The sequence below is a fragment of the Artemia sp. Qi Xiang Cuo genome, chromosome 4 (assembly GCF_049724085.1).
Source record: "Artemia sp. Qi Xiang Cuo chromosome 4, ASM4972408v1, whole genome shotgun sequence".
In the NCBI taxonomy this organism is placed as follows: Eukaryota; Metazoa; Arthropoda; class Branchiopoda; order Anostraca; family Artemiidae; genus Artemia; species Artemia sp. Qi Xiang Cuo.
In genome coordinates, this window is record NC_142797.1 from 17,853,135 (window position 1) to 17,876,481 (window position 23,347).

At 34.4% G+C, this 23,347-nt stretch overlaps 2 protein-coding genes and 1 pseudogene across 3 annotated transcripts in view; 1 reads left to right on the forward strand and 2 right to left on the reverse strand.

Moving 5' to 3' along the window:
* LOC148952838 (NADPH-dependent diflavin oxidoreductase 1-like) overlaps nt 1-23,347 on the reverse strand; it is a 134,229-nt gene that overhangs the window by 23,297 nt on the left and 87,585 nt on the right. The window lies entirely within an intron of this gene.
* LOC148952839 (uncharacterized) lies at nt 10,076-12,532 on the reverse strand. The gene has a single exon (XM_089088121.1). It carries the CDS (start codon nt 12,530-12,532, stop codon nt 10,076-10,078), a length of 2,457 nt encoding a protein of 818 aa, XP_088944247.1.
* LOC148952840 (pyruvate kinase pseudogene) lies at nt 15,940-17,553 on the forward strand (annotated as a pseudogene).

Sequence of the window (23,347 nt, forward strand, 5' to 3'; positions counted from 1 at the left end):
TTCTCAATTTACAAAGATCAGCCTGTGCGTTCTTTGCAGCTTGTGTAAACTGCAAAAATATCCATGATATCCGAGCAATAGTTCGAATATTTTAATTCAAGCTAGAAAAATACCTTAAAATGATAATATAATAAAGAACGACCTCTTGCCTATACTAAATTTTATACGCCGCTTAATTATAGTTAAGGTTAGTAATTCCACAGATAGCGTGGCACCGGAACATCCTAGAGAGTTGTTCAATGGCTCATTTTAAAGGAAATTAATTGGGTTAAAAGTCTTTTGTAATTAAAAAATATTATGTTTAAAATAGAATCAGCTTTTTTACGAAAACTTCATATTTCATATTAAAGATTGATCAATGACGTCATAATCGTATACCAGCGGTGGGATTTGAACTCATGCCTCCGAAGAGACTGGTGGTCTCTTCGGAGGCGCTTCACTTAATAGCCACCTAGTAAGAGACGATCCCCCCCAATGCTAAGAAATATGAAAACCCAGAACTCCTAAAAATAGATCAAAACGAAAGTACTTCATTAGAACCATCTTGCCTGAAATCCTACTAGATAAATAATGAATGTCGTCATAGTTTTATTAGAACTATGACGTGATATACATACAGGATCAATGTCATTCAAGAGGATCTAATGCAGCACTAACTAATAGAAGTTTTATTTAGACTTTAAATAGATAAATGTGTAAAAATTGCCTTTGGCAGGATTTGAACCTGCAGCCTTCGGAGTAGCAAGGCAGGCTATCCGCTGCACCAGGCAGGCTTTCAAGGACCCAATTTTTTAATGATTTATATTTTACTTAATTTTATGTAATATTGAGAGACGATCACGCCCAATGTTCAGAAATATAATAACCCATAACTCCTAAAAATAGAGTCAGATCAAAACAGAAAGTACACCATTAGAACCGCCATGTCTGAAACCCATATATAGGAAACTTTCTGTAGCTTGGCTTGAACAACAAGGGAAATATATTGGCTTGAAAATCAAGAAAAGTGGCAGCTACTACAGCATTCTGCCTAAACGGTAAGCTCATTTTAAAGGAAATTTCTAGATCTCGAACCAATTGTAATGAAAAATATTAAATAGAATCAATTTTTTACGAAAAACTTCATTTTTCATGTACAATATTGATCAATGACGTCATAATTGTAGGTTGTAGTACATAAAGGCTCGATCATCGAATAAAGCTGAATCTAAATAAAGGACAATTATGCCTCCGTATATTCACAGTGATATCTAATATTTTCCATTACATCTGTAAACTGTTCCACAGTTGCCAGTCTATATCTTGGAAGCTTTTCATTAAAAATGCAACATTTCTTTTGGATATTACTATGAAATTTTCCCAAAGCATTTCTAGCCGACTTTTCAACAACATCCACTCTTTCAGAAAGAATTTTTATGTGTAATTTTGAATATTTTTCGTAATCCCGGTAAAACATTCGTAAAATTTTTCTCAGTTTACAAAAATCAGCCTGCATTTTTGCCATCTTCTCAGACTTCTGAATGTAATTTTTAACTTTGTCTTTATTTGCATTCTTTGCAGCTTGTGTAAACTACAAAAATATTTATGGCATCCGAGTAATAGTTTGAATCTTTCAATTCAAACAAGGAAAATACCTTAAAATTTTAAAATTAGTTTTATTTTTGGTTTACAGTAGAGAACGATATTAAAAATTCTCTTTGACAGGCAATCGAACCACGCTCTCCCGAATGACAAGCGGGTATTCGTACCATTATACCAACGAGCACTTCTGGAATATAAGTTAGGGGCAAGGGTTGTAAGTTATGCCCAGGGGGTATTTAAGGTTTTTTATGGAAGGGGTGGTTGTTTCACTTTAGAAGAGGCTAAGTAAAAAAAATTTCCAAGAATAAGTTTTTTAAAAAATAGTAAGGAACTCCATTAAACCAAAAATCAACAAAACTAGAACCAAATAATTTACCAAGCATACAACTACCACAAATCAATATCAATAAATAAATGAAACCCAAAACGAACAGAAATAAAATAAATAACTCAGTCAAACTCAAAACAAGCAGAAATTAATATGAGTAGGGTTCTAAACCCCTCCTATGCTTTGTAAAAGCCAGAATATACCTACCGCGTTTAAGTATAGGCGTCATACTACCGGAAAGAAAACTATCAGGAACCAGAGATTGAGCTATACAAATCTGGAATAATAACTGCAGGTGGTTCAACAATAATGGGCAATCATAAGCAAAATTCCTAAAGCATAGGCCATCACAATCAGAAGAATCTGATCTTTTTACTTTCTTCAGCGCCCAATGTAAATCACTCATACTTATCGCAGGGACTCTATATTGACAAACAGACACTGGCAGAACCGAACTAAGTACTCGTAGATTAGAAAAATGTTTCTGAACACACTGATTAAATACGGAAAATATGTCAATATAATGGCGCACAAAATTCATAAGGTTTGATTCCGACTGAGGTGGGGGAGAACACTTACTGCTATTGATAACTCTGTTCCAAGTCATTTTACTATTTGGAGCGTCCCACGCGTTGAGCCTTGCATTACGTAAACAAGATTTGTATTCTTTCTTCGTTTTTTGCGTGACTGTAAACACAGCACCGGAGGAGGGTCGATCACAAGCGTACCACAATCGCAACCAAAACTTTGCGCGGTTCTTTACTTTTTTTCACTTCCGGATGTATATTCCACAGGGGCTTGCAAGACCCAGAACGCACGTGCTCAATCGGAAGTGCAACTTTTGTGGCCGACTTTAGACATGCCACTATCTGTTAATAATACGAATTTAGGTCTTCCTTAGAATCAGGGCACTTTATCGAAGTCTGGAGCAAGTGAAACGGGACTTTAATAGTTGAGAGTAGAGTGCATAAAGTAGTAAAATACATCTCAACGTTTATCCGATTCCAATTGGGCTTTTGATACCATTTTGAATGGGGACCCTTAAAGTGGGCTTGAACATCAGGAGGCTCAATTAGGCACGAAATAGGGAGATGGTCATCATTGATTTTATCTTCATCAACAAACACCTCGGATTTAATTAGACCGGACTTAGACACAATAATATGGTCGAGGTTGGATTTAACGGAGCCTCGATTATGAATGTAAGTATAAGCCAGGTTCTTAGCAGCGACATGATAGACACTTGGCAGAGAATCTAGCAGGAGTTCAGATTGATCAGATGAGGTCAATATGTCAGTATTCATATCCCCAGCTAAGATCCAATCAACATTTTTATCTGCAAATTTTATGAAAAGAGATTTCAGTTTATGGCAAGCTTTAGCAAAAGCAGTAAATGACTGGGTATTTCGATGATTGCATGGAAGATACACATTTACAAAAGCCATGTTATTACACTGGATTGCTAGAATATTAGCATCAGAATAAATTTGCATAGGCTGATATCCCGACCGAATGAAGATAGCGGTGCCGCCGGGAGGAAGACGGTGGGTCTTTTTGCTTCTCGAATAAATATTTCATGTGTAGCAGACCGCCTTAAACTGTTTGTATTAACTTTGGAAAGTAGATGCTCCTGTAGGAATACAACATCAAAATCTAGCAGCTCGTCGATTTGCAGTTCCTTATCTTTAGTACCATTAATGTTCAGAGAAACAAAACTTATAGCTGTAGGAGAAGTCATCATGTTGTCTTGGCAAGCGCATTTCTCAGTACTGAGCATTTTAAACTATAAGAAACATGATTTCCTCCGCAATTGGCGCACTTAAGAGCAACTGAGCAAGGGTTGTCCGTGGAGTTTTCGTGAGCCCAAGCACAGCGGGAACATTTTGGTAAATCAGGAGAACGTGGGCATATAGCAATAGTGTGATCCACCCCTTGGCACCGGAAACAACGACGCGGTAATTCTTGAAAGATTTCAACACGAAAAAGCTCATATCCAAGTCGGAGACCATGACTAATTGCATTTTTCAGTGCTAACTGATCCAGAAATTCCAAACGAAAACATTTTGAATGTCCTATATATAGCACGTGCTAATCCCGGTATGCTTTCCTTTAGAAATGATTCTGATACATTTTCAGGGATACCCCGAACAATACCAAATGCTTTTTTATCAAGGACCTTGGTTTGAACATTAGGTAGGCTCTTAGAGGCTGAGGCGGCAAGGGATACGGCTGACTGCCTATCTCGAGTAACTACCATCCACTTTTTATTCTGATTATCAGGTTTTAGACTTAAAATCCCTTCATGACCTTCAAGCGTATTCAATTTATCTTTTCGCAAACCAGGATCACTTAAATCGGTAGGAACATTTTTCACAATTACTGAATATGTAGGTTTATCTTCAACTAAAGGGGGAGCGGCGGGGGGAAAGGCGGCTGGGTTTGAAGCTTTTCTGACAAAGCGCGTAATTCATTAAAACAGGCGTTTACCTTACTACTAAGCATGGAATATGATGATGCTGGAATTATCGGGATTTCACTCGCGTTCCTTATCACGAAGTCCGGCACATCTATATCTTCAGAGTCGCATCTTTCAAACGCTGCAATAGTATCGGCAATACTATTTTGTTGTGCGTTGTTACCAACTCGCCTGGGTGGAACTTCCCTCGGAAAAGCTTTCTGGAGGAAAAGCTTTCTCGCATCTAACACATCAGTATCCAAAAAAAAATCCAAAGCATGGTCTTTAATCGAATCGTGGGAAATCCCGTTCGAAATTTTTCTGTATGAAATTCAACCCTGGATTATAAAAAAGTTTATCTTTCGCCCAAATTCCAGGATCAATCATTTTCACTTACAGTAATATAGTCCATAAATCGTAATCCCTTACACTTATGAAACCAAATTGCTTCGATTAGTCGTGTCCGTAAATCATAAGCCGTAAAAACTTATGAAAGTGTCCAGAAACTAGGTTAATAGATTAAGCAAAGGTTTTATTATAGGTCAGGAACTATAATCCTTTGACGAATATTGCGAAATCTAACTAACTTCACTGGGATTATAATTCAATGAAAAAGCTTACTGGTTTGACAATGTTATAAGGCAACAATATGGAGATACGTACTTTACGGGTTACAAACCAAAAGAGTTTGGTTCCAGGAGACAAAAAGCCAAACTAATTTTAAAAAGTTCATCTATTTTTGTAGTTTAAATTAAGAAATTAGTACTATTGGTTAAACATCATAAATATTTTTGCAGTTTACACAATAACTTTAGAGATTAAGCCAAAAAAGAAAATTTTGGTTCCAGGAGACAAAAACAAAACTAATTCAAAAATTGTCAGGTATTGTTCTAGTTTGAAATAAAAAATTAGTATTATTGGTTAGACATAATAAATATTTTTTTAGTTTACATAATAACTTTAGCGATTCTGAACTAAAAACTAAAATAAAAAAATTTGAATATTTCTCATTGGAAATATAGGACAACAATATAGGGGTAAGAACTTTACAGGTTAAGCCAAAAAAGTTTGAAGTAAGATGATATAAAATTAAAAAAAAAAGCGTAGCGAGTCAATTGAAGCCAAAGGAAAACCCAACTAATTTTAAAATTTTCAAGTTTTTTTCTGGTTTGAATTAAAAAATGAAATTATTGTTCAGACACAATAAATATTTTTGCACTTTGCAGCTAAATAAAATCATTTTATTTAAAATTTTCAGGAATTATTCTATTTTCAGTTGACAAATAAGATTTTTTTTTTTTTCAAGGAATCGAGCAGCAACTAAGTCCAATATATGCAATGGTATGTTTTTCGAATGATCATCTATTAATTAGGTTGCTAGCTACCGCTGCAACCCGGAACTATTAAAAAATATTTTATCTTTAATTATAGAAGGAACTAGATGTAGCAAGTTACTTTTGAGACGAGTCGCTCTTACTACACAACATACAGTTCGTTATCACAAACTGTTTGCTTTGATGTATCTATTGGTATCAAAATTTCGTTCTTTAGAGTATCGGTTACTATTGAGACAAGTAGGTATTATTTCTATAGAGTTAATTACCATGAACTGTTTGATTGCTTCAAAATTCAAATATCTTTGAAAAGACTGCAGTATGAAAATACATCAAAAATGCAGTTTTTTGACAAAATTGATTCTACTTTAAAAACTATTTTATTTTTAATTACAAAAGACCCTAGATGTAGCAATTTACTTTAAAATGAGCTATTATACAGCTCTCTACGGTTTTCCAGTGCCCAGCTAGCTGAGGAGAAAAAAAAGCGGAAAGAAAAAAAAGATGCCGTTTGTGGAGAATATCGTTGTTAAAGTCAATTTTCTTGATTTTCCAGACAATATATTTTCTTTTTTATTAAAGCCAAAGGATAGTAAGTTTGCTATATAGAATTTTGGAAAAGGCGGTTATAATAGTGTACTTCTTGTTTTGATCTGAATCTTTTTTTTTTCAGGAGTTATGGGTTACTTTATTTTTAACTATGGGGGGTGATCGTCTCTTACTAGGTTGCTAGCCATCGCTGCAACCCGGATTACTTTAGTTTTTATTATGGGGCGTGATCGTCTCTAACTAGGTTGCTAGTACACAATGCTAGTACACTAGGTTGCTAGTATTAGTACACAATCGGTGTTAGATTCTTACGTCACGTCACTTACTACTTCATATATGGTTATGATTGCTTAAAAAATCAAATATCTTTGAAAATATGAAAAGACATCTAAAATACAGTTTTTTTTGAAAAGGGATTCTATTTTTAATTTTTTGTTATTTTATTAAAAAAGGCGCTAGAACTATTATTTTTTTTCAAATAAGCCCTCTCGCAAAATTATACGACCTCTGGGTCGATATGATCACCCCTGGAAAAAAAGGCAAATAAACACGCATCCTTGATCTTTCTTCTCACAAAAAATATAAAATTCTCCATTTTTGCAGAAAGGAGGTTGAAACCTCTACACTAAGGTTCTATGATTCACTGAATCTGATGGTGTGATTTTCATTAAGATTCTATGACTTTTAGGGGGCGTTTTTCCCTCTTATTGAAAATAAGACAAATTTTCTCAGGCTTGTAAATTTTGATGGATATGAGTAAACCTGATGAAACTTATATATTTGAAATCAGTATAAAAATCCTATTCTTTTGATGTGTCTATTGATATTGAAATTCCGTTTTTTACGGCTACTATTGAGACAAATCGCTCTTACTATACAGTTCGTTATCACGAACTGTTTGATCTCTGGGGTTTAATTAAATCCCAAATGCCTTGTTATATGATATATAGACAATTTTGAATAGAATGATTGTCTCAGAATTCCTATTAGATGCATTTCGGGACAAAACGACGTTTGTGTGTGGGGAGGGTGGGTAGCCCTCTGATCACTTTGACTCTTAAAAGAGCACTAGAGCGTCTAATTACCAATCCAATGAGCCCCCTCCAAAGTTTATATGTTTATGCTTTCTATAAAAAACCTTATATGTCCCCACGGCATAACTTACAACCCTTGTCCTGAGAGCTGGGGCTATTTGTTATCCTCAGACATAATTTCCAGACCTTTCAAATACGTTGAATAAAATGGCTATCTCTAAAATCTTTATTGGAAGTATTTGGGGAAATAATGGGCGTGGGGGGGGGGGATTTGCCCTCTGATCACTTTCGACTAATAAAAAAGACATTAGTCCTCTCATTTTCAAATCAAATGAGCCCTTTTTTCAAGCTTTTATAAACCTTTCTATAAAAACCTTATATGAGCCAAAGGCAAAACTTACGATCTTTGTCCTGAGGGCTATGAGGGAGGGTTGTCATCCTCAAAGACATAATTTCCAGAGCTTCATCTACGTTGAACAAAATGGCCATATCAAAATGTTGATCGGAAATGTGTGTAGAAATGATGCATGGAGGGGGGGTGATTCTCACTCCGATTAATTTCGACTGTTGAAAAGGGCAATAGCCCTCTCAATTTCCAATCGAATGAGCCCTTTTTGAAGTTTTTACGACAACGCTTTCTATAAAACATTATTTACCTTATATGCCCCCAGGTCATAACTTACAACCTTTGCCAAGGGGAATGTGGGGGGTTTGTCATCCTCAAGGACATAATTTCCGGACCTTTCGACTACGTTGTACAAAATGACTATATCAAAATTTTGATTGAATGTGTTCGGGGAAATGGTTGGTGTGAGTGGGGTGTTAGCTACCCTCCAATAACATTCGACTATTAAAAAGGGCATTATCCCTTTCAATTTCAAATCGAAAAAAAATAATCCCCGGTTGGGGTGGAAGGGTGTCGTAAGAAAATATTTAGGAGAAACGAGAACCTCCTGCGAGGATGAAAAGAGAGATGCCTTGAATTGATTGGGATGGAGGAGGAGCGTATGTAGCTTTGTTGGCCTCAGGCGGCTTGGTACTGCGGTGAGTTGTTAGTAGTAGTAGTAGTAGTAGCAGCAGTACTATATTATAGATACTATACCCGTTTTCTCTATGTTTTCTTTTATTAATACTGTAAATGGAAAGTCAGCTCGGCCTAAGAAATTATTTGCGTCACTATATACGTCATGTACAAGGAGGAATTTGAAGTCCCTCAAGCTTGTTCTCTTTGTCTAAAATTACCGCTAATTTCTAGCTCTGGCACCAGCTGATTTAGCTTCTAAGAAACTTTAAAAAAAGAAAGAAAATAAAAAAATTAAAAAGAGGAACAACCGAAAATATTCTTAAATATAAATAAAAATAGCAAGCACACATATGTCGGGTACTCATATGACAAGCATATGAGCTTGTTTTGTTACTGCATTCTGGGTTGTATTTCTTTCTTTTTTTTTGCTTGTCATTTTGACACTCCTGAGGTAATTGCTTAAACCATTCGATAGGTTTTTTCTGAAAGGGAGGATCAACAGAGCCATCTAGATAAGAAACATCAAGGCACAATTGAACAAACATTGTCCTGCTGATTCGCTGTTTGAGAACAGACTAGCAAATGGATTTCGGCAATTATTTCAGAAGTTTAAAAATATCGGATAGGCTACAATCACAAATCCTCCAGTTGCAAAAAAAACTTTTTGGTCACAGCCTATTTAAAATAGTAGTAAAAATCTTGAACAATAAAAAAATTTTATTATTCATTTCTTACGAATAAAAATTCCTTTTATCCTTAATTAGTTCTTATACTCTATGTATGCTGTAAACCAGAGGTTCTCAATCTAAAAATATTCAAAAACTTCCTTTTCAAAAGCGGGTATTAATTTAACAGCGAAAAAAGAAATGGATACTATTTTCACTTGGTTAATATTATATATCCAATTTCATCTATTTTGGTAATATCAATATTGGATCAGGACAGCCACTTTAGTCTTGGTTGCAGCGGCTGGTTACGGCATAAATGCATTCAATAAAGGCTCGACACACAGTTCAACTGTACTTTCATGGAATCAGGTTAGTCTAAATAAACAAAACGCAAATTTTAAATTCAATACAATTTATTGAACATCGATCAATCAACGGCATTTTCAAAATTATGTCAAATCTCGAAAAAAAATTGGACATGACGATCCTCATTTCTAGTTCAACGTGACAGCAAAGCCAGCTTCGTACAAGTACGAGGTTGCAAATGGAACTAATATGCTGTAAGAAGAAACAAATTGATAGACTTCGCAAATAAGGGTGGAATAAGACAATAAAACATCGTCAAATCTTTTCAAAAACTCGAAAACTTAGTCTTTGTTTTACTGTGAAAATTTTAAACATATATGTTCGTGAAGTTTGGCAAAAAGGCAATATACATTGGTATTCGTGATCATGCCTTTAAGCCCGATGCTCTCATTTGATAGTGAATTCTTCCAGAATGGCTGTGTATAAATGTTACAATTTTGGCAATACAATTTATAATACTTTTTTTTTAATACTCGCTTAATTCAGAACATTCTCGGTGTTGAATCAAATCTTCTGCACCTTCTTTTTTGCTGTTTGCCTGGGCACTCTAACAGCCTCTCACAGGATCAATTAAACTTTAAGCTAACCACTTCACATAGAATGTCCAAAAGTAAAAAAGAGACCTCCTTTCTATAATTGGTAGGTTGAAAGCTAAGTGCAAAACGAGAGGTCCTGGACTTGCAAAAACGAGATGAGTAAGCTACATGCTACAGACTGGTTCAATACAAAAACAAACTCAGTTTTGACTCGGTGCATAATCTTTATCTTTGGCAGATAGCTGATTCCAGAAGCACTTAAGAGATTTTACGGTGCCTTTGGGTATTATCTTAAGTTCTTGTTTTGGTTTAGAAGCAAGTTTCAAAAAATATTCCGCTAAGTTTCCAAGCTCGAGAGCAACCATTTGGAACGTTGGTCGTTCTTTCAATTCGGTAGTTGTACATTTTTTGGCTAATTTAAAAAGTGCTTCAGCCTCTCTATGCAGTGGTAACTTAGTACGGATAAGGTTTATATTAATTCTGCCCTGATCATTTAAAGGTATTTGAAGGTCACTAAATTTCTTTCGACAAATCAGCTCGGATAAAAGTATGCCAAAGGAATATAAATCACATCGCTTATCTACTATGGGAGTATCAACAACTATTGGGCATGTGTAAGGAGAAGACATCCTGGTAGAACTATGCACATCAACATATGCCATTCCGTAGTCTTTAATGAGTGCTGTACCATCTGCAAGTAGGATCACAGAATCAACGGTCAAGTTCATATGAGCAACATTGTTAGAATGCAGGTAAACCATTCCTAAAGCAACATCTTTTGCGATTGAGACTATCTCACTGTAACTGAGGGAACCAAGACCTTTTAATTTACTTGACAGTTTAAAACCACCAGAAGCATTAAACACTATTTTTTTGTTCAATTTTGATCCTTCCAACTCTATATTAGAGACACCCACAAACTTGACTAAATTTCTATGATCGAGTTCCTTAAGTACATCAACTGCTTCTTCAAAAGCGTCTCGAACTTTTGTGTTTTTAGAAACAACACTTTGTATCCTGAAATTTTTGTATTTCGACGTCGCTTCATAAGTACAGTACAATTCGTTACTAACCAACAATTTCACTCTCAAAATATCTTCTGAATTAATAAAGGATTTGTACTTATTAAGTTTTTCGAGCACTTCCGAAAAAGATGGTCGACGTTCAGATTCAATCGAAACACACTGATTTGCAATATTATACAAAAAGGCAGTTTCATCATTTTCTATAGGGTTTTCCTTAATGATTTCATACAAAAACATTCCAAAAGAATAAACATCAGATGCAAAGTCGTATGTTCCAAGTGCTACTTCCGGTGCACTATGACGTAATACTTGAATATCCTTCAAATTTTCTTTATTGTCATCAGAAATAAAAGAGGCAAGTCTGAAGTCTACAACTAGGGCAGTACCATCATTTCTATAAAGGACGTTCTCAGTAGTTAAGTTTCGATGGACAATATGCTTGGAATGCAGATAATTCATTCCTTCAGCAATGTCTTTAGCGATAAGAATGCGATCCATGAAATGCAATGGCCTTTCAGTAATTCTTTTAGCTACAGTTTCTCCAGGAATATATTCCAGCACCATTAACTCGCGATTCGTCGATGATATGTCTTCAATTGAGGTAACACCAAGAAACTTCATCACATTTTTGTGTTTAAGATCTTTTATTAGCTTCAGCTCACTGTAAAAGTCATCTGAGTCATAGTTGAAATAATCCTTTAAAAGAACAGCGGTAGAGTCACAATATTTGGCCATTATCGTTTTAGAATATTTTCCTCGGCTTATTTCTTCTAATTCACTAAAGTTTTTGTTATCCAGGTAAATTTCACATATATTATTTAATTTCAAAGCTATTTCTTTTAAATTTGGTCTTTTTTGGGTTTCAGCCATCACACATTCTTTTGCTAATTCAAAAAGTAAGCGACTGCCCTCGTTTTTGAGGAGAGTCGTATCAATAGAGTCAATGTCTATAGTTCCCATATCATCATAGCTACACCTTAAAGCCTCTAGATACTTTTGAAAGGCCAACTCAACAATGAGCATCCCAAAAGAATAAACATCAGAACTTTCGTCATATTCATCGCCAGATCCAGCTTCTGGAGCTGAACGTGGGAAGTCATCCAGCTTACCATAGCTAGCTTTCTTATTTTGAGATAAATGAGCAACTAAACGAAAATCTGATACTAAAGCAGTGCCATCTTTTCTAAGGAGAATATTATCAATAGTCAGCGCCCTGTGAATAAGATTTTTTGAGTGTAAATATTCAACGCCAAGCGCAATATCTCTTGCTATTAACAGTTTTTGCATTTGTGTCATTGGCTTGTTCTCCTCTTTTCCAATTCGGTCCTTAAGAGTTCCACCTTCAGCCAACTCCATGACGATTTGCACGTATTCGGTTGAATTAATTAACTGTACTGACGTGATACCTATGAAATTTACAATATTCTTATGACTAAGCTCTCCCATGACTTGAGCCTCGCGATAAAACGACTTTTTATCAAAGCCACAAAAGTCCTTCAAAATAACGCATCGGTCACCCTTATAACAAGCTGAGTAAACGTTGCAATGGGCACCATGGCTCAAAGGGGTAAAATCGCTAAAATACTTTGGGTCCAAATAACTTGAATGTTTTTCAAATTCAGCGCGATACATGCTTGTATAATCAACGTATAAAATTCCATCCATGAAATAACGTATCGAGTCTCTTGAAGCAAAAGGAAAACCAAACTAGTTTTAAAATTTTCAGGTATTTTTCTAGTTGAAATTAAAAAATTAAAATTAATGCTCAAACACGATGAATATTTTTGCAATTTATAGAATAACTTTAGCGATTCTAAACTGAAAACTGAAATAAAATAAAATTTAATTTGTATTTTTGTTTTTATGGAAATATCTTAACGCAAAAGAGATGCTCACTTGAGGAGTTAAGCCAAAAAAAGTAAGTTTTTGTTTTACTGTGTTCTTTGTTTGTTCTTTAATATTTTCTTGAATTGGTCTTTACTATAATATTGTAGGTTTGCTCTCTACTATATCCTTGGCAGTTTTTCGTAAAAAATTGATTCTTGTAATTATGTATTTCTTATATTATCTTATCGAAAGATAGGCGTGTATAAATATTGCATTCACTTATTAAGTCATATACTACCTTTATATGTGAGCAATAATTTTGTGTGTAATCTGTTTCTCGAAAACAGCTACATATTTTTTCGGAAAAGTTGTTATCGAGGTATATTCCGCATAAGAAAAATATCTAGATAGGTCAGAAGTCAGGGAAAATTCGTTAAAAACCTTAATTTTGAAAAAAAAAAATAATCACATATCTTTGAATAGACTACAGTATAAAAAGACATTAAATTGTCTAAAGAACAAAAACTGGTAACTGCAAAAACATTCGTATATATTTTAACAAGGGATTACAACAATTCAAAAACCTTAAAAAATAAAACCAAAAGTTTGAAGCTTAGTAGAAAATCGCTGTTAGAAATTGGACTTGCTTAATAATCAAATATCTTTGAAAAGACACAGTATGAAAAGACATCAAATTGCGTAAAGTGCAAAAAAAAATGGTAATTGCACAACTATTTGTATATATTTTGACAAGGGATTATGACAATTCCAAAATCTTATATAAGAAAGCCAAAAGTTTGAAGCTTAGTAGAAATCGTTGTTTTCGGGAAAATTGTTATCCTTATATATATATAATAAATAAGGTATATTCTGGCCTAAAAAAACGATTTAAATAGGTCAGATGTTTGAGAAAATTCGTTAAGAGCTTTAATTTCGAGAAAAAAATATTTATGCGACTAACATCATTTTTATATACATCAGTATTGCAATGACGTTGTCACACTTCTCACACTTATGAGGAAAAATTAAAGATTTTCAGGTATGGAAAAGTACATTAAATTGCTTAAAGAGCAAAAAACTGGGAATTGCAAAATTATTTGTATATATTTTGACAAAGGATTACAACAATTTCAAAACCTTAAAATACAAAACCAAAAGTTTGAAGCTTAACAGAAATCGTTATTAGAAATTGGACTTGCTGTAAAAAATCAAACATTTTTGAATAGATTCAATATGACAAGCCATTAAATTGCCTAAAGAACAAAAAATTGTTAATTGCAAAAATATTTGTATATATTATAATAAGGGATTACAACCATTCCAAAACCTTAAAAAAGAAAACAAAAAGTTTTAAGCTTAGTAGAAATCGTCGTAAAAAACCGGACTTGCTGCAATGATCAAATAGCTTTGAATAGATGCAGCATGAAAATAAAATTTTATTAAGAGACGATCATTTAAATAACAAACCATTGCATACATTGGACGTAGTTAGCTATTTGATAGTTTGAGGTTCGTTAAATACTATTTCAAAGAAGAAAAAGCCGTAAGTTTTTCCTATTTTTCTCCATTCAGGATCACTAAAGTTATTATGTAAACTGTAAAATTACGTGTCTGAGCAATAATTTTAACTTTTCATTTAAAAAATGGAAAAATACCGGAAAATTTTTAAATTACATTTATTTTTTGTTAGGTTCTAACTACACGACGTGTCATTTAATGTGTATTTCCATAAGAAATTCAATTTTTTGTTTTAGTTTTCATAGCCCATAACTTCTAAAACTAAAATCAGATCAAAAAACGAAGTACAGTATCAGAACTACATTGTCCAATATATAGGAAACTAACCGTCCCTTGGCTTGAAAAATAAGGAAAATATATTGGTTTGAAAATCAAGAAAAGTGGCTGAAACCACGATATTCCGCACAGACAGCAGGTATTTTTTTCCGTTTTTTTTTCAGTTGAGCTAGCGGGGCACTGGAAAATCATGGAGAGCTGTTTAATGGCTCATTTGAAATGAAATTGATGTATTTCAAAACCTTTCATAATTAACAAAAATAATTTAAAAAACAAATTTCTTTTTATGAAAAACTGCATTTTCTATAGCTTTGTAGTAGAAATGTTATTATTATCGTCCTGCATACAAAAATCAAAAGAGGATTTTTACCATTATAAAAAGCATGTAGATATAGTTATGTAAAATATAATTTTTAGATGGTACTAACGAAAAATCTTATTTGTCAACAAACTAAAATAATTTTATGAAAATTTTAAATAAAATAATTTTGTTTAACTGCAAACTGCAAAAATATTTATGATGTCTGAATAATAATTTTAATTTTTTAACTCAAACCGGAAAAATACCTGAAAATTTTAAGATGAGTTTTCTTTTTTGTTAGGTTGCAACTACTTGAAATTTCATTTCATCTGTCAGTTCAAAGTTATAATTGTCTCCTAGAACCATACATTTTTGGCTTAACTCCTAAAGTGCGCATCTCTATAACACTGTGCTATTTTTCTATTGGAAAAAAAGAACATCTCGAATAAATTTTATTTTATTTTAGTCCTCAGTTCAGAATCGCTAAAGTTATTATGTAAACTGCATAAATATTTACGGTGTCAGAGCAATAATTTTAATGTTTCAATTCAAACTAGAAAAATACCTAAAAATTTTAGAATTAGTTTTTTTTTTGGTTTGTTAAAAGATACTTGATACGTCATATACAATAGAGATAAATAATAATTAATTAATACATAAGAAAAATATAATGATTTATATAAGAAATGCATTTACAAGAAATGCTATTACGGGTTTAGCCATTGGGATTCCAGTTTCCTGTGCTGGAATTGCAATCTGGCAACTCTTTAAAAAGTATAGAGAATCCAAAATGGATAAATGCTTAAGAGAAGAAGATGACAAAGACGTCAACTCTTTTTCTAAGAAGACGAATCAACTCAAACAAGCCAATAAGGCTAGGCCTTCTAAAGAACCAATCTTTGGACCTTCTATAAATGAAACTCCAAGGTACAGGGAACAAAAATTTAAAATCGAAAAAAAAATACTGGACTCGCGAAAAATTCAAAAGACTGAAGCAAAGACTGATGGAAAGAATAACGAAACAGAAAATACTTCAGAAAAAGATAAATATAAGGGGCAATCTAGCAATACTACTAACATTGAATATTTAGCTGGTTTGGGCTGGGCTGGAGAAACCTCTCAAGTTAGTGGCACAGAGTACACTGGAAAAGGTCTTGCAGATGATAAATATAAGGGGCAATCTAGCAACACCACTAACATTGAACATGTAGCTGGTTTCGACTTTCAGCAAAATACAAACTTTGTACGACTTTCTGGTATTATTTGCACTATTGGTCCCTCTTCTGCAAATATTGAAGTACTTGAAAAGATGATTGAAGCCGGTATGAACGTAGCACGTCTAAATTTTTCCCATGGTTCTTACGAATATCACTCAAATGTAATTACATTAATTCGTCAAGCTGTCAATAATATAAGAATGAAAAGTATGGTAGCAGGTACATGTATGGTACCTGTGGCAATAGCTCTCGATACTAAAGGTCCAGAAATCAGGACTGGTCTCTTGGAGGGGGGTGCAACATGTGAAGTAGAACTGGTAAAAGGACGTGACATCCGGATCACAATTGACGAAGCATATGTTGAAAAGGGTTCTGCGCAAGTTGTTTACGTTGATTATGCAAAGATCACTGAGGTGGTAAAAGTGGGCTCAAAAATTTTTATAGATGATGGGCTCATTTCTTTAGTAGTTAAAGGAATTGAGAAAAAACACCTTATATGCAGAATCGAAAATGGAGGCACCTTGGGAAGTAGGAAAGGAGTAAACCTACCAGGAATTCAGGTAGACTTGCCAGCTGTATCTGAGAAAGACAGAGAAGATCTTCTTTTTGCTGTTGAACATGGAGTTGACGTGGTTTTTGCCAGTTTCATAAGAAATGCTGATGGTGTCAGAGAAATCAGGAGTGTTTTAGGCGAAAAGAATAAAAACATCCTTGTCATTTCTAAGATAGAAAATCATCAAGGGTTGGAAAATTTAGATGAAATAATTGCAGAGTCGGATGGTATTATGGTAGCGCGTGGAGATCTTGGCATAGAAATTCCACCAGAAAAGGTATTTGTTGCCCAAAAAGCGATGATAGCACGTTGCAATATTGCTGGAAAGCCTGTTATTTGCGCTACTCAAATGTTGGAATCTATGGTTAAAAAGCCACGCCCTACTCGGGCTGAGGCTTCTGATGTTGCAAATGCGATCCTTGATGGGGCTGATTGTGTTATGCTTTCAGGTGAAACAGCAAAAGGAAATTATCCTATTGAATGTGTTAAAACTATGGCCAGTATTTCAAAAGAAGCTGAAGCTGTTGTACGGTATAGACCAGTGTTTAGTGACTTAACAGATTTACTAAAATGTCCAATAGATCATGTGAATACAGTAGCAATTGCTGCTGTTAAGGCCGCTTATATGTGCAAGGCATCAGCAATAATCGTGCTTACGAGCACTGGCGTCTCTGCCCAAACTATTGCAAAGTTTAGGCCTGTCTGTCCTATTATAGCAGTTACGAGGTCCCTTCAAGTTGGTCGTCAGTGTCATCTATGGAGAGGTATTGTACCTTTCCATTATTTGGGTGAGTATAATCCTGATTGGTTCAAAGACGTAGATTCAAGAGTCCAACATGCCATTGAATTTGGTAAGCTTAGTGGATTTATTAGGTCAAGAGACTCTGTCATCATTGTAACTGGGTGTCACCGAGGATCGGGTTTTACCAATAGTATGAAGGTTATAGCTGTTGAAGACTAAGGCAAAAATTTTCGTTTTCTATTTAGGCTATATCTAGCTAATATTTGTTTTATGATTGATCCAGAGTATACTTCCTAGACCTCCGAGAAAATTTGTGAAAAAAGATAAACAAAGAAGAGCGTCTCCTTGATACCGATACTTTTCAGAAGCAACAGTTGCAGCAAAAGTTGCAACAGAGTAAAGAATGAATTTTGTTGTATATGTTACCAGTGTTCACTTTTTATATGTAAATTTTACTTGCAAACTATAGGCTCAATTGTCTGAAGCTTTTGGTTTAGTTGTACCCGCAGCTGTTAGCTTAGTTTAAGATGACACTAATAATAGTATGAAGCATGGTTGCAGCAACAGTTGCAACCGAGTAAAGAATGAACTTTGGCCACTGTTGTAAATCTACCAGTGTTCAGTTTTATATATAAATTTTACTTGCAACTGTTGGCTTAGTTTTTGATGCAACTGTTGGTTGCAATTTGTTAGTTTTAGCTGCAATTAGTTTTAGCAGTCAGATCAGTAGAAATAGAAGCTGACAATAACTCAAACTCAAAACGACCAGAAATTATTATTAAAGAATAAAAAAGGAGAGGAGAATAATTGGTATGGCTGTAACACTGCATATAAATTTATATAAAAGTGTCTTTTAACAAACCAAAAATAAAAACTAATTCTAACATTTTTAGGTATTTTTCTAGTTTGAATTGAAACATTAAAATTATTGCTCTGACACCGTAAATATTTATGCAGTTTACATAATAACTATAGCGATTCTGAACTGAGGACTAAAATAAAATAAAATTTATTCGAGATTTTCTTTTTTTCCAATAGAAAAATAGCACAATGTTATAGAGATGTGCACTTTAGGAGTCAAGCCAAAAATGTATGGTTGCAGGAGACAATTATAACTTTGAACTGACAGATGAAATGAAATTTCAAGTAGTTACAACCTAATAAAAAAGAAAACTAATCTTAAAATTGTCAGGTGTTTTTTTGGTTTGAGTTAAAAAACTAAAATTATTACTCTGACATCATAAATATTTTTGCAGTTTTCAGCTAAACAAAATCAAATACATCAATTTCCTTTCAAATTATGTGAATATTACGTATAGTGCCAAGAATGATTACCCACTATCATATTTATAGCATTAACAAATTAGATTTTGAAAAATTCACAGCAAGTAAAACTAAGCCATTAAATGAGGGCCAACAGCTAGCTAAGCCAACAGCTACAGACAATTAAGCCAACAGTTGCAAGTACAACTAAGCCATTAGCTGAGGGCTAACAGCTAGCTAAACCAACAGCTGCAGACAACTATGCAAACAGTTGCGAGCACAACTAAACCAAAAGCTGCAGACCATTAAGCCAACAGTTGCATACTAAGCCAACAGCTGGAGACAGTTAAGCCAACAGTTGTATCTAAAACTAAGGCAACAGCTGCAGACATTTAAGCCAACAGTTGCAAGTAAAACTAAGCCATTTGCTGCGGGTACAACTAAACCAAAAGCTGTAGACAATTAAGCCCACAGTTGCATCTAAAACTAAGCCAACAGCTGCGGACAATTAAGCCAACAGTTGCATCTAAAAGTAAGGCAACAGCTGCAGACAATTAAGACAACAGTTGCAAGTAAATCTAAGCAATTAGCTGTGGTTGTACCCACAGCTAATTGCTTAGATTTACTTGCAACTGTTGTCTTAATTGTCTGCAGCTGTTGCCTTAGTTTTAGATTTAGAAGCTGCAGGCAATTAAGCCAACAGTTGCAGCTAAAACTAACAAATTACAACCAACAGTTGCATCAAAACTAAGCCAACAGTTGCAAGTAAAATTTATATATAAAACTGAACACTGGTAAATTTACAACTGAGGCCAAAGTTCATTCTTTACTCGGTTGCAACTGTTGCTGCAACCATGCTTCATACTATTTTTAGTTGCATCTTAAACTAAGCTAACAGCTGCGGGTACAACTAAACCAAAAGCTTCAGACAATTGAGCCAATCAATAGTTTGTAAGTAAAATTTACATATAAAAAGTGAACACTGGTACATATACAACAAAGTCCCATCTGTTGCATCTGTTGCAGTTGCATCTAAAACTAAGGCAACAGCTGCAGACAATTAAGACAACAGTTGCAAGTAAATCTAAGCAATTAGCTGTGGGTACAACCACAGCTAATTGCTTAGATTTACTTGCAACTGTTGTCTTAATTGTCTGCAGCTGTTGCCTTACTTTTAGATGCAACTGTTGGCTTAATTGTCCGCAGCTGTTGGCTTAGTTTTAGATGCAACTGTGGGCTTAATTGTCTACAGCTTTTGGTTTAGTTGTACCCGCAGCAAATGGCTTAGTTTTACTTGCAACTGTTGGCTTAAATGTCTGCAGCTGTTGCCTTAGTTTTAGATACAACTGTTGGCTTAACTGTCTCCAGCTGTTGGCTTAGTATGCAACTGTTGGCTTAATGGTCTGCAGCTTTTGGTTTAGTTGTGCTCGCAACTGTTTGCATAGTTGTCTGCAGCTGTTGGTTTAGCTAGCTGTTAGCCCTCAGCTAATGGCTTAGTTGTACTTGCAACTGTTGGCTTAATTGTCTGTAGCTGTTGGCTTAGCTAGCTGTTGGCCCTCATTTAATGGCTTAGTTTTACTTGCTGTGAATTTTTCAAAATCTAATTTGTTAATGCTATAAATATGATAGTGGGTAATCATTCTTGGCACTATACGTAATATTCACATAATTTGAAAGGAAATTGATGTATTTGATTTTGTTTAGCTGAAAACTGCAAAAATATTTATGATGTCAGAGTAATAATTTTAGTTTTTTAACTCAAACCAAAAAAACACCTGACAATTTTAAGATTAGTTTTCTTTTTTATTAGGTTGTAACTACTTGAAATTTCATTTCATCTGTCAGTTCAAAGTTATAATTGTCTCCTGCAACCATACATTTTTGGCTTGACTCCTAAAGTGCACATCTCTATAACACTGTGCTATTTTTCTATTGGAAAAAAAGAACATTTCAAATAAATTTTATTTTATTTTAGTTCTCAATTCAGGATCACTAAAGTTATTATGTAAACTGCATAAATATTTACGGTGTCAGAGCAATAATTTTAATGTTTTAATTCAAACTAGAAAAATACCTAAAAATGTTAGTATTAGTTTTTATTTTTGGTTTGTTAAAAGACACTTGATAGGCCATATACAATACAGATAGTCTTATATAATAAAACTATTCAGAAAAAATGGTTTTTTTTAATGTAATATTTGTTGGGGCACCTGTATGTGCAAATTTTTGGTGGGCCATTAAGAAGTACCAAATACTCAAAAGAGAAACAGTCTCCAATATCTACAAGACAATAGAAAATCATAATATATTCAAATTCAAGGAACATGTATCAAAACAAGGAAGAATAATCGGTAGACTAGAAAAAAAAGTTTCAGAGCAACAAATCTGTAGACTAGAAAAAATGGTTTTAGAGCAAGCAAAACTACTGGAGCTCATGGAACAAGTAGCAGAGCAAGAAAGAATAATCCGTAGACTAGAAAAAAAGGTTTTAGAGCAAGCAGAACAACTGGCAACACAAAGGGAAAATATGGGCTCCAGAAATGGTGGGGTCAAGGAACGAGTCACAGAACAAGAAAAAATATTCCATGGACTAAAAAAAATAGTTAGAGAGCAAGCTAAAAAACAAGAGCAACAAAAAATGATTTTTGAGCTATTTCAAGAAGCCACAAGCCAAGATTTAAACCATGATGAAAAGACGAATCCTCAAGATTTTGACCCTGGTGAAAACTTAGTTCATTCTTACCATTGCCAGACAAATCCTCATAGCATTATCAGCGTTGGTCTTGGCAGTGGAGGGCTAGAAAACGATAACGGTGTTTCTTGCTACGCCAATTCGGCACTTCAGTGCCTTTTTAGTCTAGATAAAATATTAATAAACACTTTGGAAGGTTTGCAAGGGAATGTTACCGAAGAGTTGAAGCGCATTGCTCTTTCATCATTGACAAATACGGAAAGCTCAAAAAACTTGAGGTCTTTGCTACCTGTCCAATTTGGGTTTTCAGAATGGGAACAGCAGTCACTTTGTGAATTTTGGGAGGTACTTTTAGCCACCATAAATGATGAAAATTCTAGACCTGACACCGAGAGTGCATTACATGAGCTATTCTCTTACAAAGTGACTCGATACTTGACTTGTTCGCTCTGTCAATGGAGTCAAATTGCGGAAAATATTGACGATTGGAAAGCTTGTTATTTCCAAATACCTGGAGTTAAAAATCCTTTAGACCCTGCTGACGAAGAAATCTTAGATCTGACAGACATACCATTTTGTGAAGTACTTAGCCCACGTCAATTGGCAGAAAAATGCCCAATAGGCCATGAATGTCGACTTAAGACCATATTCACCCACACCCCAAGATTCCTTGCTATTAATATCGACAGAAGATCTTTGTCAAACAAAATAAACAGACGGATAGTAGATTTCGATCCCGATGATGTTTGCCTGAGCAAGACAAATGAAAGTAGTGTGAATATAAGTCAATACAATGATTATTTTGATTCATCAGAACACTACCGAGCATGTTCTGTGGTCATTCATGCGGGACCTGATTTTGATTTTGGTCATTATTACGTTTATAAGAGGACCGTAGAAGGAAATTGGTGCTTATGTAACGATTCGGTCGTAACGGTGCTAAGCGACACTGAAAAAATTGATTTCTCAGGAATGACTTTCTTAGTTCTTGAGAAGCGTGTTTAAGGAACGGTAATAGTGTGTGCACGGTGTGCATGAGGTGTTTGTAAGGATACCATTGGAACCGCAATTGGCAAAACATCTGTGCTGAGATAGCAAGCCAGTAGCAAGGTAGATCCTCAATTTCGCTTAGTTTTAGTTTAGGTAAAGTTTAGTTTAGTTAAAGTTTTAGTTTAGAGTTTTAGGAATGACTTTCTTAGTTCTTGAGAAGCGTTTTGAATGGTAATAGTGTGTTCACGGTGTGCATGAGGTGTGTGTGGGGATACCATTGGAACCACAGTTGGCAAAACATCCGTGCTGCTGATAACAAGCCAATAGCAAGGTAGATCCTCAATTTCGTTTTGTTTTAGTTTAGTTAAAGTTTTAGTTTAGTTTAGAATTTTAGTTTAGTTTTTGTTTAGAGTTTTAGCTTAGTTTTAGTTTAGAGATTTAATTTAGAGTCTTAGTTTAGACTTTTAGTTTAAAGCTTTAGTTAAGAGTTTTGGTTAAGAGTTTTAGTTTTTAGTTTTAGTTTAGAGTTTTAGTTTAGAATTTTTCTCTAGAGTTTTAGTTTAGTTTAGAGTTTTAGTTTAGAATTATAGCCCGCGTTTAGAGTTTTACTTTAGAGTTTTAGTTTAGAGTTATAGCCCGCGTCAATCGGCAGAAAAATGCCCAAAAGGCCATGAACGTCAACTTAAGACCATATTCACCCACACCCCAAGATTCCTTGCTATTAATTTCGACAGAAGATCTTTGTCAAACAAAATAAAAAGATGGATAGTAGATTTCGATCCGGATGATGTTTGCTTGAGCAAGACAAATGAAAGTAGTTTGAATATAAGTCAATACCATGATAGATGATCTTGAGTCATCAGAACACTACCGAGCATGTTCTGTGGTCATTCATGCGGGACCCGATTTATATTTTGGTCATTATTACGTTTATAGGAGGACCGTAGAAGGAAATTGGAGCTTATATGACGATTCAGTCGTAACGGTGCTAAGTGATAATGAAAAAATTGATTTCTCAGGAATGACTTTGTTAGTTCTTGAGAAGCGTGTTTAAAAAATGGTAATAGT